This window comes from Tiliqua scincoides, chromosome 9 (genome assembly GCF_035046505.1).
Source record: "Tiliqua scincoides isolate rTilSci1 chromosome 9, rTilSci1.hap2, whole genome shotgun sequence".
Taxonomy (NCBI): Eukaryota; Metazoa; Chordata; class Lepidosauria; order Squamata; family Scincidae; genus Tiliqua; species Tiliqua scincoides.
Window position 1 is genome coordinate 37,059,918 of NC_089829.1, and position 17,675 is coordinate 37,077,592.

A 17,675-nucleotide genomic window follows, 5' to 3' on the forward strand; every position below is an offset into this window, starting at 1 on the left:
CTATGAAGAACTAAAATACCAAATCAACATTACAGTAAAATACACAGGATCTCAACTATCCATGTGGTTTACAAAGATAAAATGAACACAAAAGCAGCTAATCAGCTTGTATAAAATATGCAAATCATGGCTTAAAGGCACTTGGAAACTGTCTTTATTCTACATCTTGAAGTTCTAACCTAAGCCCCTCAAAAATTTGTTCCAAGTTCTAAATTCAGGGAGCTGAACTTCCTAATTTTCTTGTTTCAGTCCAAGTAATTTTACAAGACCCATTCATAATACCCCAGTCTGAGAACTTCTACCTTAGTGCAATCATCCAGGCAATCCTGTGAACCGAGTCATTTTTATTTCCATCTCACAGATATTGAAAAAGGGCTGCGAGAGCCTGCAGAGATAATCTGTAGTATGAAACATAAAGTTACCAGGGTCCAGCCACTTCTGGACTATCAAACTCAGTATTGTGAGCACTGACTGGTAGCAACTTCTCCAGGTTTCAGATGGCTCTTTCTCAACCTGAATAAGAGTTACCAGGGATTGAATCTGGGACCTTTTCCATGCAAAGCAGGTGCTCTAACAATGAGCACTCCTCCAGACTAGAGATCTGAACCAAAGTCCCCCAGGATCAACATTTCATTCATTTTAGGTCTAGGCCAGGGGTGCCCAAACCCCAGCCTGGGGGCCCCTTGCAGCCCTTAGGGACTCCCAATCTGGCCCACGGGGAGCCACCAGTCTCCAATGAGACTCTGACCCTCCAGAGACTTGCTGGAGCCTGTACTAGCCCAACGCAACTGCTCTCTACATGATGGCCAACTATTCAACATCTCATGTGAGCTGTGGAATGAGGGCTCCCTCCACTGCTTGTTTCACATCTGTGATGCAGCAGTGGCAGCGAAGGAAAGACCAGCCTTGCTTTGTGCAAGGTCTCTTCATTCATTCATATAAATTCCATCTCTAATATATTCAAATTTGAAATGTAAATTAATCTTTTCCCCAGCCCCTGGCACAGTGTCAGAGAAATGATGTGGCCCTCCTGTCAAAAAGTTTGGACACCCCTGGTCTAGGCTATTAGTGATCAGGATTCAAGGATTTTTCTACATCCAAAACTGCAACAGTAATGTCGCATTACTCTGCTTACTCCAGAGCTATTACAATCAAATGTGATTCCCTGCAGAAGCCCAACCCAAGAATGTTTTATTTGGCTTCCTTATAGATCAGAAAGAAAACCACTAAAAAAACTGGATGGTGTGCCTCATCAGTTATCCTAATGAAATCATCTTTTTCATAGCTCTTAACTGTTTCATGAAACGAGCATGCCAAACATACAGCCTTATGCATTTCGCCTGTACCCAACCACACATTTGCAGATCTCGTGTGCAGTACTGAGGATTTGTTTGTCCCTTCCTAGTTTAAATTTTTTCAGTGAAATTTCTGTCTACTGGGAACAATTTTCCAGACTACAAATTTTCTCCTTGAGCAGTGCTGATGGAAATGAACCTTCATCAGTACATTACTGGTCCAGCACTACTGATTCTGGTTGCCAAGCTACAGAGGATTAGTGACAAGAAACCCACCCGTAATTCCTGAGTTTGCTTTCCTCTTCTCATGATGGTGGGGGCGAATAGGAAAGGAGAAATACAGAAGAACCTTTCAAAAAGACAGAAAGCCGCACAGCAGACCTGTGACATTTTTGTATAGGAGATGGACTTGTTACACCTCCACATAATATCTTAAAATGATTTAAGGAATAAATATTGATACAATCGTAAGCAGAATGCTGTCAGAATGACAGAACCTGGACTGAATCCAGTGGTCAGGAAGTTTAGTTAATGCACATGTAAAAGCATTTTAGCTTCCTAAATGGAAATGTTATTCCTCTACACAGTCTAAAGAAAGATCAGGATGGAATTACCCACTTTGAGTTGCCCATCAGTGTCAAATATGCAAATAAAAAGTATGCAATAGTAAATCCACAACCAAATACTTTTATCTCCTGAATCCTTATGATTGACTTGGCTCTGCACGCTTCAGCAAAATTTTCCACATTTTTATACTTCCCTTCCTCCAAGGAGCTTAGGATGGTGTACATCATCCTTTCCCTCCTTTTTTCCTCACAACAACCCTGTGAGGTAGGTGAGGTTGAGACACAGTGACTGACCCAAGGTCACCCAGGAAGCTTCATGGCTAAGAAGGGACTTGAACCTGGATCTTCCAGGTCTAAGTCCAACTCCACAACCACTACAACATCCTGGCTGTCCAGCACTGGCCTATGCCTGTCTATTCAGAAGTAAGCCCCACTGACTTTAATGGGACTTACTCCCAAATATGCATGTATAGAATTGCAGCTTAAGAACTCCCCCTCCCTGTAAAGCTTCCAGCAAAGGCTGAAGATTTTCCTTTTCTACTAAGCCTTTTTTTTCTTAATTTATTGCTTTGGAGTTTTGCAATTGTATTGTTTTTCTTTAGTGTACTATTCCTCATTATTTTAATGATTACTGCACTTTATATTTTGTTCCCACTTTGGAAATTTACTGGTTTTTTCCCCCCTCTGTGTTTCTCTCTGTGCTCTTTTGTTTGGAGGGAATGGTAGGATATAAATAATTTAAATAAGTAAATAAAATATGACACTTCTGACTCCTTAATAGTGAAGTATATTTTATGAAAATTATTGTATGTAACACTTTCATTCTCTCTTGCCCAAAAAGGAAAGTTTTTTAAAAAGAAAGAAATCCGCTTAAAAAAATGGTATGGTATGGTAGGGGTTTGCTCTGTCTAAGCAGGAAGTTTAATAATATTTATATACAATTTTTCAACAAGTAGTTCAGTGAATTTTACTTCTGAACAATAACACTACTAAATATTATCATATATAAATAAGTAAGGCAGGTGTTCTATGTGAACCTCAGAGCAGCTATTCCAAGGTTCACAACTCTGGAATGTTTTATCTACGACCAGAAAACACTGGGGAAACTCAGTCGTCCTGTAGTATTTGATTGTATGAAGACCTTGAGCCTGAAAGGCTATTGGATCAACATCTGAGTCAAAGACAGCACTATTGTGATAGAGACATCAAACAGCAGGCTATGAGTACCATGAAGATTGTTTACATCTTCCACTCTGCCAATCTTGGACATGCAAAGCATAAGTCCAACTGGAGATTTTCTTTCACAAACCTCACTGAAATCAACAGGAGCCATCCATTTCAGCAAGAGCCTAGCCTGTGGCCCTTTTAAAGAGCTGGTGTGTCAGAGAAAGTTAATGTTACTCCTCAGGCACAAAAACATTTTGGATGGTCTGTATTCCAAACCCATCTCAAAGTAATCGCTACATAATCACAATGCAATACTTTAAACACATTTTTCCAGAGTATGGGTGGACATTTTGGCACTGGCAGAATGCAGTCTTCTCAGTGTAAGATGCACCACACATGAACTGATACATTAGTTACTGTTACTGCACCAATCTCTTTTACTTAAGCACAGGTGGTATTCATAGAGAGTGCACATTCTTTGCAACAAAATCAGCAGTGATGCTATTTATCCTCTGATGGGAAGAACTGACACTACTGACACAGATGGCACTCAGCTTGAATTCTGCTTTCCATTATTTTATCTCACAATATCTGAGACGATCTGCAAAATAAATTTCTCAATTAGCCATCCCCTTCAAAGCATTTTTATGCGCATTTTCGATGCATTTCCATGAAGACTTTCTTCCACAAAAATGGGGTAAAGCTTCTCCCTTTAGAAGTTCTCAACACTCAACACAATTCTTTAGCCAAGACCTGTCCCACTCTTTGCCTTCCCTTTTTGTGATCAGAATCCTCTCCACCTACAACACGCTGCTTTGTCAAGCTTTGTTAGCTGACTGCTCTCATTTCCTGCCTGTCACCAAACTGTCAGTTGTGGACTTCATCAGTCCGCGTTGGAATATGCTATTAAATCAACAAGCACATGACCGGCAATTCACTCCAGAGAGAATTATTGAAAGCTCAATTCAAGTGAAAAGCTTCTGTGTATTTGCTTCCCTTCAGGAAGATGCAGTAAGTAGCTAGGACTGTTGAGCTAGCTGTCAGCACTCACAATCAATTACTTCGTTCAAGTATTTGCAGGCAAGGTGAGGAGGGGGGAGGCTGAGCAGAAGGAGAGTGGATAGAGTCAGCTGAGAGGAAGAGACTGGTATTTTTGATCCAGCAAAAAGACAAGGAAACAGCCAGAGCACACCAGAAGGGGCTCTTGGACAGAGAATGTGTCTGCGCTGCCTTCCTTTAACCAGACAGATTGAATTGGTGTATGTAAGGTTTTGACTGACTTGCCTTTTCTGCTGCAGCACTTCGTCAAGGGTTTCCTGCTTATCTTGCAGCAGCCGCTGGAGATGCTTCATCTCTCGCTGGTACTGAGCAGCCTTCCCAGCAAATTCCTTCTCTTGTTCCGTCACTTTCAGGCTTATGTCTCCTAGTTTCCCAGCAGCAGTCTTTTTATACACCTGTGAGAATTGGAGCAGAGTACAATTAAGGGCAATGCTGGGGTTGGATACAACTGGCAGGCTATAGCCAGAGGAATCATGGTTCTGCCTCACTGTGGCTTCATCCTGAAACCGGGGATGCCTTGCTCAAAGAACAAATCAGGTAGGCTGAGAAGAACCAGATCTCCTCATAGCATGTCTATTGCATGTCCTCTCTGCTGCACACAGCAAACGTGTCACTGTATAACACACTATTTTCATGCCTGTCTTCCTGAAAGATCATTATAAAGCCTCAACCCCAAATAGGACTGGCTTGTCAGGATACCAAGTCAGACTTTAAACATGTTGCTTGCCACTAAGTTCAACAATCTGGTGACGTGCAACAATAGCATGGGATGTTATTGAATGGTGTGTATTTTATCAGTCCTTTAATCGTAGTACTAACAGAGAGAAACCACCACCATCCAGTTTCCTTATAACATTTGTTGTATATATAGTTTTCTGATACTTTAATAGCTGCATGCCTTTTATTCAAATGACTGTATGAAATACTTTCTTCCTCTCTTGTCCTAAAATGTATTATTGGGGAGAGGGGCTTACAAAGATTTTGAAATCCTTTATGGTCATATGCCACATTAGGGTTAATTGTTTGTGTGAATCAATGGTTAATTTCATTTCTGAATGACAACGTTGCTACATATGTAAGGGCAGACACTGAGAACAAAAAAGTTACATCAGAGAAAAAGTTTCATGCAGAAGATTAATCTACACAACACTGGAAAGAAATTTTTGTAAAGTCTCAGTTTTATGGGTGCCCTGTGCTTTTCTTCCAAGTGAAACTGACATGAAAAGAATCCCACCAAAAAAAACTTAGATTGGTTGCTATTACTCTGACTATCAGAATTGCACATCCTCGCATCAACATCCCATAGCATGAAAATGTGTTTTGGAATTAACATTCAGTAAACTTTGCAAGGTACACTTTCCCAATTCAAACACTTTGCACTAACACTGTAGTCTAAAACAAGAGCAGGAATACAAAGGAAACAGAATTGCAGTAACTGAGCTAATGTGATTTTTGGATTCTGTCCTGCAGAAATCAGTGCACGTTTAACTGCATAAATATTTAAACAGGTGTCAAAAGGACATGGAAAATCTTGTCTGAAAACACCAGTGGGCACCAAAGTCCCACTACTGACACTTCATGATCCATGGCCAAGGAGGATGTAGCACTGGCTGCTGAGCACCTATCTGGAAACACGAGAGCAACTGTCACCCAAGATTTCTGAAAAGCCCAATCCCTGACCCTCAATCAATATTTAGAAATTTGGTTCTGACTCTGAACAATGTTTTCCTCTTTATAAAATCAAATCCATAAATGTGTCCTTGTCTGCTTTGCTGGCATATCAGTGAGAGGTTAGAGTAATACTGATTATCTGATCTTTGTAGTTTAAATTAATCTGGACTACATGGACTAAAATAGGGCTGGACAATCTTTTGACATTAGGGCTCCTGAACCTTTAAAAATTGTACAGAAGAAGGTACCTGAGCAGGGGAAATTTGTTACATTGAAGCACTGCAGGGATTCAAAAGGCTGTACTTGCCCATGTTCCCACATCTATAGAACTATTAAAAGGTACAGTTGCCTAATTTTGACAGTTGTCAACCTCTGGTCTAACTAGCTGCATGAGGCCCACATGCTTTGCATGAGGAAAGTCCCAGGTTCAGTCTTCATAGGCTCACCCACGTTAACTGTTCAGTTATCTAAATACTCGTTGGACATTACTGCTGTCTGACCATTTTGTGCAATTCCGTCCCTTCTGTTTTGTTATCGTTTTGGGGCACACCGGCTCTTGAATTCCCACTGGATAAAACTGGGAAGCAGGTTTGTTTTGTTGCATTATAAATAGAATTAGAACAAAAGAATAGCCCCAGTCATCTCCAAGGATCAGATGGTTATATGAGAGATTTTCTACCCCCCCCCCCACTCCCCAACTGCTCAGGATTTCTAAATATACTCAGAAGATCTATGCAGCGCTGAGAAGCAGTCCATCAACTCAGATTGGCCTACAATCCCTAATGGAAACTTGCAGTGCTTGCAATGAAGAATTACACTCCATTTTATCACCTAGTTGCACACAGCTGCCTCAAATGCTGGGAACCAGAAATAAAACTGAAGCCATACTTGGCCACCTTCCAGTTCTTTACACAACAGTAAGACTTGGAAAAACATAAGCCTCTACTTATATACTGGACTTCTGCTCTCCTTGGGTGGTGAAGTCAGATTTGCAGAGCTTCCCACAAAAGAGAAAGTCATATATTTCTCTTAAACAATCCTGCAAATCCTCTGAGAAACACGACTTGATAACTACAGCTGCAGACAGATGGCTTTGAGGTTTTTTTGCCCCCTATGTTAAGCTTGTTCACTCATGGGAGATTTCACCGCAGAAAGAAAGATCTGAATAAGGTATCAGACCTGAAGATAGCCTGATGACCTTAATACAGGGGGTTGGAGGAAGATAAGAAAGAAAGCTTTCTTTCCAATAGCAAGGACCCAGGCTGTTTATGACTTTAAAGGTCATGCCCTGTAGTTTGACTTGGGGCTAGAGAAGCCGACTTGCAACAAACATAGTTGTTTTGAGAGCAGTGTGATCCGGTCAGTCCATGTTTCTTAAGCAGTATCCTGGCTCTTGTGTTTTGGATCTGTCAAGAGTTTCTGGGCAGTCCTTCAGAGCCAGTACCACACAGAGCAGAGCACAGTAGCCTAGTCAAGAAGTAACCAAGGCACTTTCTTGAGTTCAGCAAGGAACACTTTCCACATCTGAATCTAGACCTGGTAGATGCATCCTCCAGTCATGCCTCCAAAGTTAGTTGCTGAAAACTGGAACATAAGTTAGAAGGTACCAGACAAAGGCAAAAAGTCGGGTTCCTAGTATTTAGGGTCAATCTGGTCCATCCAGAGGCTTCATGCTGCCTGCCACTTGCAGGGACTGATGTTGTACATTCCAATTTATGGGCTGGGCTGGGACACCTTCTCTGGACTGGGGCACTTTCCTTATGAAGAAAGGCTACAGCGTTTGAGCAGCCTAGAAAAAAGGCACCTGAGCGGGGACATGATTGAGGCATACAAAAGTCTGCACAGGAAGAATAGAGTGGATAGAGAGAGGCTCTTTTCCTTTTCATACAACACCAGAACCAGGGGACATCCACTAAAATTGAGTAGCACACACCCTATGAAGGCAGTTTAGGATTTTGGGCTTCATGATGACATGGATGACTCTGAAGTGGATAAGTGCTGGCTAGGCTTTGACATGCTGGGCGAACAAAATGTCACTCTGGTCTACTACACCATTAGGCTCAGCAGACAGGTTCGATCTGTAGCTGGCAACAGCTTTTCTCCACCCTGTGCTGGACTGAAGGGTTTAATGTAACTTCAGAATTACGGGATCAGGGGCCTCAGATCAGATATTATGAGCCAGAAAAATTCCATCCTGGAATAAATCTCAGGCAGACACATGTCCTTCCTTCTAACTATGGGGAAGAAATAAATTAGCTGGGCTTGAACCCTGTGATCTGAACAAAGCATCACCATAGCTGCCCCAATCCTTTCCAGAACACCTTTTCTGTACAAAATACCTCCTGAAGGAATACCTTACGTCACAATAGGTTTTAAAAAATAAAATACTCTGTAATAATCAACATTGATAGGTTTGTCAGCTTCAGCATTTCATCTGAAGCATTAGATCCAGGAGAACCTTATCTGGTACTGGATTTTCAAAAGCATTTTTTCATTCTTCTTCTTCTTCACTTGCCAAAGTGAGATGACAATTTGTTTTAGGGCAAGCACACACAAGATGACAATGTTTGTTGTTGTGTTCCAAGCATACCACAGTTTGGAAAAGAGCTCCAACACATAGCAGCAGTCCACATCCACATATTCTTGGATATGGATTATGTGGATCTTCTAAATCTGGTGTGGGGCCTGAATCTGGAACTAACCTGGCTACAGTCATTCACGTCTTGTTGACAATCAGATTAGACTAGCAGTGGTTCCCAAACTTTTCAGCACCAGAATCCACTTTTCAAAATGACACTCTCTCCGGACACACCTAGCTTTATAAGACTTAACAAAAAGTTTCACTTTACCAGCAGTTTCAATTTATCACGCCTCTGTTTTTATTCTTTTTACTACTGTGGCGGGGGGGGAGAACCACCTCCTCGAGCATTTTGAGTTCCATGTTCATCTATCTGGACCGTTCTGGTGGTTTTGCACTTGCACTGGATCAAGGCAAGGTTGCCTATGAGTAAATGTGCATATGCTTCTCCATTTTGGTTTCTATAGGGCTCAATACATTTTCCTTGTCAGTTAACAGCTTGTCAGTTTTGTGACCTACCCAAAAAATCAGTTCCCGATCCATAGTTTGAGAACCACAGGACTACAGTAATCAACTCTGCATGAAGTTACTTTTGTTCAGAAACTAAAACTTGTCTCAAAATGCAGCTGCCAGAGTATTGAGCTCATCTTAAGAAGCATAAAACTCCCATATTGCATCATCTTCACTGGTTTCGGGGCTCAATTTAAATGGCTGATTTTGATGCCCAAGACCCTAAATCGTCTGTGGCTAGGTATCTTATGGACAGCTTCCTCCAGTATGGACCAGCATGGCAACTTGCACTAGATGTTCTGCTCTGCGCATTCCTGCCATCAGGAGGCCCATAAGATGGTCACACAAGTTAGGGCCTTTTTGGCTGTGGTGTGTAAGCTTTGGCTTATGTAGCTACCACCAGCCTGGAGGGGAAAACACACAATCCCAGATAAGGCTCTCCTGGATTTAACTGGTTTCCAAAACAGTACGAAGACCAAATCTTTGGTTCTATAAGTGAAAGTTATATAAATCTAGTTGAAGGATGATCTCCTTAGTAAGGAACAATCTATAGGATAGCAAGATTATAGTCATTGTTCTGGAACAGCCCTGAAGAATAAGACTATGTGCTTGTAAATGGTGCAAATTGGAGCTGCAAGATTGCCTTTATTTACCAGCACAAACACACACAAATGCACACCATGTTTCCTGGTACCCTACTCCTAGTACCCTACACATTGTAGCCTACTCTTTACTCCTGACATAAGCCACACGTGTAAGAAAAGGCATAGGGTAGACCTACTCCCTGCAGTGTTTTGGACAACAAGACCTAGCTTTCAAGAGATGGGGGGGGGGGGGAAGAGACATATTAAAAAATGTTTAAAGGATACAGTTAAATGTGGGGTCCACATTCAAATTCACAGAATTGTTCCTAATAAAAAATGCCTTTGTTGTTGGGTGTTTTAACCTTGCCAGTTCCTATTAAAATTCCATTACAGCTGTACAGCACTGTGAGGGTGATGAACTGAGACAGAACCTGTTCTGTTTATTATGATGTGCAAACAGAAATGAAAGCATCTTTTCAAGTAAAAAGAGAAAAAACTGTGAAATGCACAGTCACACCTATTTACTCACCAAATCCTCAGAGCTTCACAGCCCTGCACTTTGAGCAATCAAAGTAGTGTCACAGGGAATCTATATGTGGGTTTTGTTGGTGGTTTTTTGTTTTAAATGGTAAGGAATACCTCCACTCAGTAACCTTAAATAGAGCATTATTAAAATGAACAAACTGGAAGTCTCCTCTCAGTGAGCTCATGGAGCACAATGTGGCAGGAACATTCATACGTGGCAATCAGATCCATCTCCAAGGCAAAGCAACCTCTAAATACCTGTCAAGGTTCAGTTGTAGCAATGGCCCTACTAGTCTCCAAGCTACATTTCCTCAACCAAAAGGTAGATGACTGAAGGTGTGCCCACTTCTTTCTCCACCTGACAGATAACAGCAGCCCCTAAATATTGCAGATGAATGTGCTACTTGTTCACATGCCAAGTGTGATGCAGACACTTTTCTGCAGGTGTCACAAGATAGTTGTGGGAAGGAAAGGAGGCACTTTGCGACAGACAGACAGACAGAGACAGACAAGACAAGCTCTGATGAAAAAGAAACTATGGTGCATTGGATGAACACATGATGCTACTTTATACAAAGTCAGATCCTTGGTTTTTTGCCAGTATTATTGACACTGTCTGAAGAAGGGTATTCAGGGCAGCAGCTCTGTGAGGTTTTCAAACTGGGGAGATCTTTCTCATTTCTACCTGAAGATGTCAGAGATTGAACTGGGAACCTCTGTGTGAAAAACATGAGCTCTACCACTGAGCTATGGCTCTTGCCCCAGACAGGTTCAAATCTCTGCTCAGCCCTGAAGCTAATCTTTCCTTCCAGAGTTACAGAGATACAATGCAGGGCAATTACATCCTTGCTCTCTCACATTCCTTGAACTTTTGTTGTGCAAATTTTATCACTCACATTCCATCTTACAAATTGGAAGAAATATAAAATACAAGCAGGCAGAACTTTGCAATACTGAATTTTGGAATCCTGCAGCTGGACAAAAGATGGTTTTAACTAGGAAAGAAAGTCAAACAGACCTGTTTTCTTGCAGTGCTATTATCTATCATTTCCTGAAAACAGCATAAGGTAAGTTGGGCAAAGGTCATATGTTCAAGGAAATGTCAAACACACCCTTGCTATCAAAGGACAAGGAAAGCAATTTCCCACAGGATATAATCTGAATGGTAGTGAATACAGCAAAACTGATTCTGCTAACATTTAGAAACATTAAACAGAAACAAGAATAGGATGCTTATAAAGGAGACACAACTTGTTTTCATTTAACCACTGCTATCCATTCTTCCTGCTCTTAATTGCAATTACAGAATGCACCCTAGAGGCTACCACTAAAAAAGCCTTATTTTATAAAGTCTGCAGGAACTTATTTCTCTTCTAACTTCTTTTGCAGTGTGCCTAATTTAAAGATGAATTATCCTCCAACAGAAGGGGAAGAAAAAGTACTGAACGATGAGTTGGAATGTAAAATCTGTTACCAAAAGTTTAACATTCGCACCCGTAAGCCCAAAATCTTAAACTGCCTTCACAGGGTATGTGCTAAATGCCTAACAAAAATCCTCCATGTTGGAGATGGCTCCCTTTGTATTAGCTGTCCTTTCTGCCGACATGAGACAGAGCTGCAGGAAGAAGAAGTGGAAGGACTCCCCAATGATACAAACATTATGTCCAAACTCATGACAAAAGACAAGACAGCCTGGAGTTCAGACTGCAAAGAAGTTGTTCTGACACCAAAGAACTTGGCTTCCTCAAGTCCTTCTCATGGGTCATCAAACTGCTTGGTGATAACCATCATGGAAGTACAGAGAGATTCCACAAGGACTCCAAGCCAAAACACCCTCTCAGATTATTACACAGATCACAGCCTTGACTCTGTGTCTGTTAACTCTCACAGCCAACAAGATCAAGATATCTTCTCTAAACTTTGTAATCACGTCCCCAGAATATTAGTGTGGCTGCTTGGATTTTTCTACTTTGGTTCTTTGCCGCTTGGAATTTATTTGTTGGTGATTCAGAAAGTGACCCTTGGCATTGTCTGTGTCAGTCTTGTTCCATCCAGCCTAACTGTGTGTCTAGTGTACGGTTTCTGTCAGTGTCTTTGCCAAGGAATGTGTGATTGTTCCTCTAGAAACTGACTTTAAAAAAAGAACTATGGATATTGGAACTACAGATCTTCAAAAGTATGGGCTATTAAAAGTCCACTGTGTGATTTTTTTTAAATGACTCTGTTTCACAAGAAACATTAACCATTTGTAGGTATGCCAGTTCTCTACATTCTACCCTGTCTTGGAACATGTCACTCAACACCAAATCCAATTCAGGAGAGTCCTTGGCTTCCAAAACCCTTCTGGTTTAAAAAAACAAAAAAACAAATCAAAACAAAAACTCTGCAATTTGAGAGACAACTAATAGGGTCAAAGGGGAAAACCTCACTAACCATTTCAGGCACTGGGGTCACCACAGACAGGAGACAGTTTGACCTCAATGGTGCCCATTACGTTTACTTTCCTTTAAACACGTCCCCTATCCTGATACTTGGTGACAAAAGGCAAACCTCCCAAGACAAACCTCCTCCTCCTGTTGAAGGCAACACCAGGATTGCAAAGGAGGTACAACATATTTCCAACACTTTTCCCACTCCAAAAAACAAGGAACTAGACTAGGAAGATTTCCCTTCTCCTCAAGATCCTATTTGGTTTGGGGGGGGGGGGGAAGAAAGCCAGATTTGGAAGAACAGGAATGTTCTTGTTCTGTTTGAGACAAGGACTTCAAGTGCTGGACAGAAATTGAAGAGAAGTAAGGGAATGAGGTTGGAAATGAACTAGAACTAGAACTACTTTTGAACTCCCCCACCTTGTCCATGTGTCAAACTTGATGAACTTCAAGTTAGTATAAAATAAAATGTGGATTCCTTTGTGCCTACAGTCTGATAAACAGGCTATGCAAAAAGCTATTTAAGAAGGTAAAGATATCCTTCATCATGCCTAGAATTTGCAGACAAAACCTGGGAAGAAAAAGAAAGGATATCTTTAAATAAGATTGTCCGATCAAAATGTACCGAGATGAAAGAACTAGGGGTAGGGCAAGATGCCTTGTTCTGTAAATGGTTATGAAAATGAGATCCCCTGAAATGTGAGGACTCCATTGTGTTGTATGGATTGTTCTGTTCTTGAATAATATGCTTTTTAAAAAAACAGAGTGGGGGAGACATAGGACAACATTTCTGCTAGAACACAATGTTATTTATTTTTGAATACTATCAATACATAGTTACAAGTGGGAGAAATATGACTTATACAAATCAAGTCAGATTTCATAACTTTTATCACCTGTACACACCTTCAATGAACCCTTGCGCAGAAGGAATAGTTGGCAACATTATGTACTTTGATACCAACAAGCAATACTACCTGCCCTTACTTGAAGTGACTGCCACTAAAATTGACTCACCCAGTTCAGTGCTTTTGAGGACAGGCTGAAAGAAATCCCAGAAACTGATCAACAAGGGGATGTTTTGAGCATTCTGGGCTGGAGGGACTATAAGTTATTTCAAGGAGGGACCAGAACTGTTTTCCTTATCATCTAAAAGTAAACAAGTATTTTAAGATGGTATTGAAGGCAGTTCTTTCCCTGAAAAAACTGAAGTTGCAATCATCCTGACCATGAGTTACAATCATCAAAGCACACTGGACAATAAACTTTCTTCTCTGTATCTTGCGGCCTCCTGCTATTTTGTTCTTGCAGAAGCTTCTGTACCAAAACTGCCCTGGAGCAAGAAATACAATACTCCCAACATTCAAATCCAGCCTTGAGAAACTGTAAGTGTGTGGGAACCCCACCTCCTTTATTTGCACATTTCAATTCACTGTAGAAAGGAGACAAAGTTATTTCTACTCTCAGCAAAGAGTTCCAGGTTGAATCTGTCTAGGTGTACAGATTACTCCTGCTGGAATTTAGAGTGCATGCAGGATCCATCCAGAGTCATGCTACTATACATGGAAAAGGGGGTAGGAGACAGGTCAGGTCATGCGCAACTTCCTAGTAAGTGCATTTGTAACCGAAACACAATCAGAACCAACTACTTTTGAGATTGATATGTTGTCAAACAATCTGATAAATATTAAGTTTAACTAGAAAGTATCTTAAAAAGGGTTTCGAACAATCATTACTCAACAGAGATAAGAAAGATAGGATATGCAGTCTTTTCTTGGAACAAAGTAAAATGGTAAAACCTGATTTCCTCCACCCCCCCAGAAAACTCTAAAGTACCCATTGCACCTTGAAAGATACTAAAGAGCAGTAAACAGCATTAATGGCAGTCAATGATAAAAGAAAGAAATACTTTGCCTAAGAGCCAAAGAAGCTTCTGTGCATAGGACACAGGAGTGGTGAGTGCCAATTCTTCCTTCTGATCCAAGCCCTTTCTACCTCAGTTCATGATCTTCATGAGAAAGCTTTTCAAACAGCGGGAGAACTTATGTTAGAAGGGGTGGGGCTGAAAAACTCCAAAACTCTAGTTTGAGACCCAACTTTTACATGTGTACTTTTGCAATGCCAATATTGATGTTTCTCTTGTACAAACAGGTTACACTCTATACACACTTACTTGGGAGTAAGCCCCACTGAACTCAGTAGGATTTAATTCTGAGGAAACATGCATAAGATTGCACTGTAAGCCAAGTTGATTCAGGTTGGTTCCAAGTAAAATAATTATAACACTTAGGTTTCTGCAAATTGTATTTTACACTGCATTACAAAAAAACCAGAATTGTAGTTTCGGTGCAAATTTTTTTTAAACAGATTTTTTTTAATTTATCAGATTTTGAAACTACAGAGATACATTGGCTATCTAAATAGACTTAAGCACCCACTTAAGTAAACAGATATTTGCATAAAAAACAATGTTCCAATTCAAGTAAAACATACTGTGGATGTCTTTTTTATTATCAATTTGATTTTTTAAAAAGCTATAAGCATTTACAATTTTATGAAGACTGTTTACTTAAGTATGCACTAAAATCAATTTAGGTAGCGTACTGTACCATTCCAAAGTTGCAGACCAACAACAGCTTTGCAAACCAGAAACCAGCCTTGGGAACATGTGCTCTCTTCCCCATTCAGGCACAAATTCCTTCTTGGACTTAATCACGGTTCAGTATTCTACATATTTTTTTTTCCTTTATTGTTTGTCAAATCATAATGCATGCTGATAAACTGAATAGAGTCAGAGGTACTAAAAAAGGAAACCACCTACACAGAAAAACCTTAATCACAAATTTCATCTGCCCTTTCATGTTAATTACACGTGATTGAGAGCCCAATCCTGAGCTCCAGTGGTGTCGCAAACATGCCATAAAGCACATTTGTGGCCCTCAATGCCAGCCCAGCACTGGAGGAAGCTCAGCGCCAGCCAGCGCTGGGCTATTGCTGGTGCTCCACCAGTCAGCAATCGCCTGAACCACAGGGCAGTGGAGAAGTAGGTGGAGATGTGAGGGGAGGCAGGGAAGAGACATTCTGGGCTGGGGGGGAGGAGGCTTGCTGGGGAGGGAGTGGGGGTAGGAGGAAGGCAGGGCCAGGGGAGCTCTGCTGCATCCAGAGTCTCTGTGTCAGGCCATAAGTAGGGGCTGCTTTCCTTACCTAGGGGAAGGGAACAAAGAGCCAGTGGCAACTGCCCTGTTGCACACAGGATGCTGCAACAGCTGTTTCAGCCCCACAATGGGCAGCTCAGGATTGGGCTGTGAGCCCCTTAAGACCATGTTAATAAACTTCATGAAAAATCACTATAGCCATCAACTTCATCCATTTTAATGAATGTCTTGCAAGGCTTATATTAAGTGGACAACTTATTCAGTCTTAGAATCCTCCACTATTTCTCTAGCTATTGTCACGACATGTGGCCAAGTGTAATTTGCAATATCTTGCACTCACTAGGCCTGCTTAGTTCAGTATTGGGTATAGCCGCTCTGGGTCCCTTTCAGGGAGAAGGGTGGGATACAAATAAAGTTTATTATTATTATTATTATTATTATTATTATTATTGTATCTGTAACTATGATCACACTAACCAGGAGCCCCACCTGAAACAGGATTGAACGCCAAGGTCTGAAACACATTTGCAAACTCAAGGTAAACAGGGACTTAGTTCACATCAACACTGATCCAAACTAGTCTACAGCATGATTAAGACCAACAAGGGAAGGGAAAGGAAAACAGATTCCCAAGAGTAGCTTCCAGTTTGCAAGCTGTGGTGTGTAGGGAGCAAGTTTATGCCTGCACTGGATCTTGTACTTTATTCTGGCCTATCAGAAAAGAAAGGCCTCTTCATTTTTCAATTGTGTCATACAAGTGAGAGGATGCACGAAAAAGGTCTCCTGAGTGGTCGCCCCCTTTGTGTGTACCTTCTCTTACATCCCGAGCACAAAGTTTACGAAAAGCATTGCAAAGTCTCTTCCGTTTGTCTGGCTTTTTATTGTCCTAGGTCAGTGGTTCCCAACTTTTAGAAGCTCATGTACCACTGAGGCAATAATTGGAATTGTCATGGACGACATGTGGCTGCAGGTGGTATGGTCCACCCTCTCTGGAGGTCCGTCTTCCAAGCACTCCCCCATGGACTATTAAAAAGGACAGACAATAGACCACAAACAGCTGATACTTCAGTGGCTGTGGGCAGTCCATTCTTTGTCCTCTTTGGTGGTCCATAGAGGACTGCTTGCTTGGCAAGACACTAGAAGTGATCTAACATTATTCTCCCCCCCCCCCCAGACCTCATGGAACACTTGGGGAACCAGTGTCCTAGATGAAACTGATGTGACTGATTCTCCACTAAAAATGGACATAGCAATCAATGTTATGTATCGTTACTAAAAATCAGGATTGCTGCAAAACAGGGTTCTATTTTTAATATGATGATTCTTCAAATTAGAATCCACTTTCTTCCTTTTATACTGTGCATAGAGCACATTTATTGAGTTTAGGATAAGCTGAAATTGGTAAAAGCTGTACTCTTGAGACCAATTCATACTAGATACAGCAGGCATGGTGAACACAATACACTGTCATAGAGAAATACATGGCTGTAAACAGGGGGCATCTGACACAAAGCCACCAACAGCTGCAGCTCCCTAGCACAAAAATCAACCACATCTTTGTAAATACACATCTTTCTACTGTGCTTTCTGGTTATCACTGCAGCAAATATCAGGCTACACATCTGCAGTGGAAAGTATCACCTGGTCCACTGTCATCTAAATAGTTTCTAGTTTTTCCTCTACTACCTCAAGCAGATGTCCATATGCATGCATGCAGTAGAAGGGGACAGGACTGCACAGTATTTTTCTCTCAGCATTAAATACTTAACTGCAGACACTTAGAAGTTCAAAAACCTTATCCATATTTATAAGGGATTAAAAATACTTTATTTTGATTAGTGGAAACTTACACTCTGCTATAATTTTTCTCCTAAGACTAAATAGAGAGAGATAAACAAAAATTAGGCTGGCTGCCAATTTAACTCCAGGGCTCGCTTTTTAATCAAATATTTATCTTAAGGCTAAGCAGAAGAAAGAGAATGCAAAACAAGCTGGTGAAACTGAAAGGGCAAAACTGCTACAGTTCAATATAATTTGATTCTAAAAGGTTATGATAGTTATCACCACAGTGACTGTTGCACAAAAATTAAACTGACACACTTTGACCTACAATTTTTGCTGCCATGATACAAAAAA

At 41.0% G+C, this 17,675-nt stretch overlaps 2 protein-coding genes across 5 annotated transcripts in view; one reads left to right on the top strand and one right to left on the bottom strand.

Moving 5' to 3' along the window:
• Positions 1-17,675, bottom strand: part of CEP89 (centrosomal protein 89) — a 59,536-nt gene that overhangs the window by 9,962 nt on the left and 31,899 nt on the right. For 3 of the 4 annotated variants that reach the window (XM_066637103.1, XM_066637102.1, XM_066637105.1), the window contains one exon: positions 4,313-4,482. The exons of the other annotated variant lie outside the window; for it this stretch is intronic. In XM_066637103.1, coding sequence (XP_066493200.1) covers positions 4,313-4,482 — 170 coding nt within the window. The remainder of the gene's footprint in view (positions 1-4,312; positions 4,483-17,675) is intronic. 4 annotated transcript variants of the gene reach the window in all.
• LOC136660568 (E3 ubiquitin-protein ligase RNF182-like) lies at positions 11,352-12,086 on the top strand. Its single transcript, XM_066637828.1, has one exon. It carries the CDS (start codon positions 11,361-11,363, stop codon positions 12,084-12,086), a length of 726 nt encoding a protein of 241 aa, XP_066493925.1. The 5' UTR covers positions 11,352-11,360.

Coding starts and splice junctions, on each gene's coding strand:
- LOC136660568 (XM_066637828.1), top strand. CDS start 11,361: ATGAATTATCCTCCAACAGAAGGGGAAGAAAAAGTACTGAACGATGAG.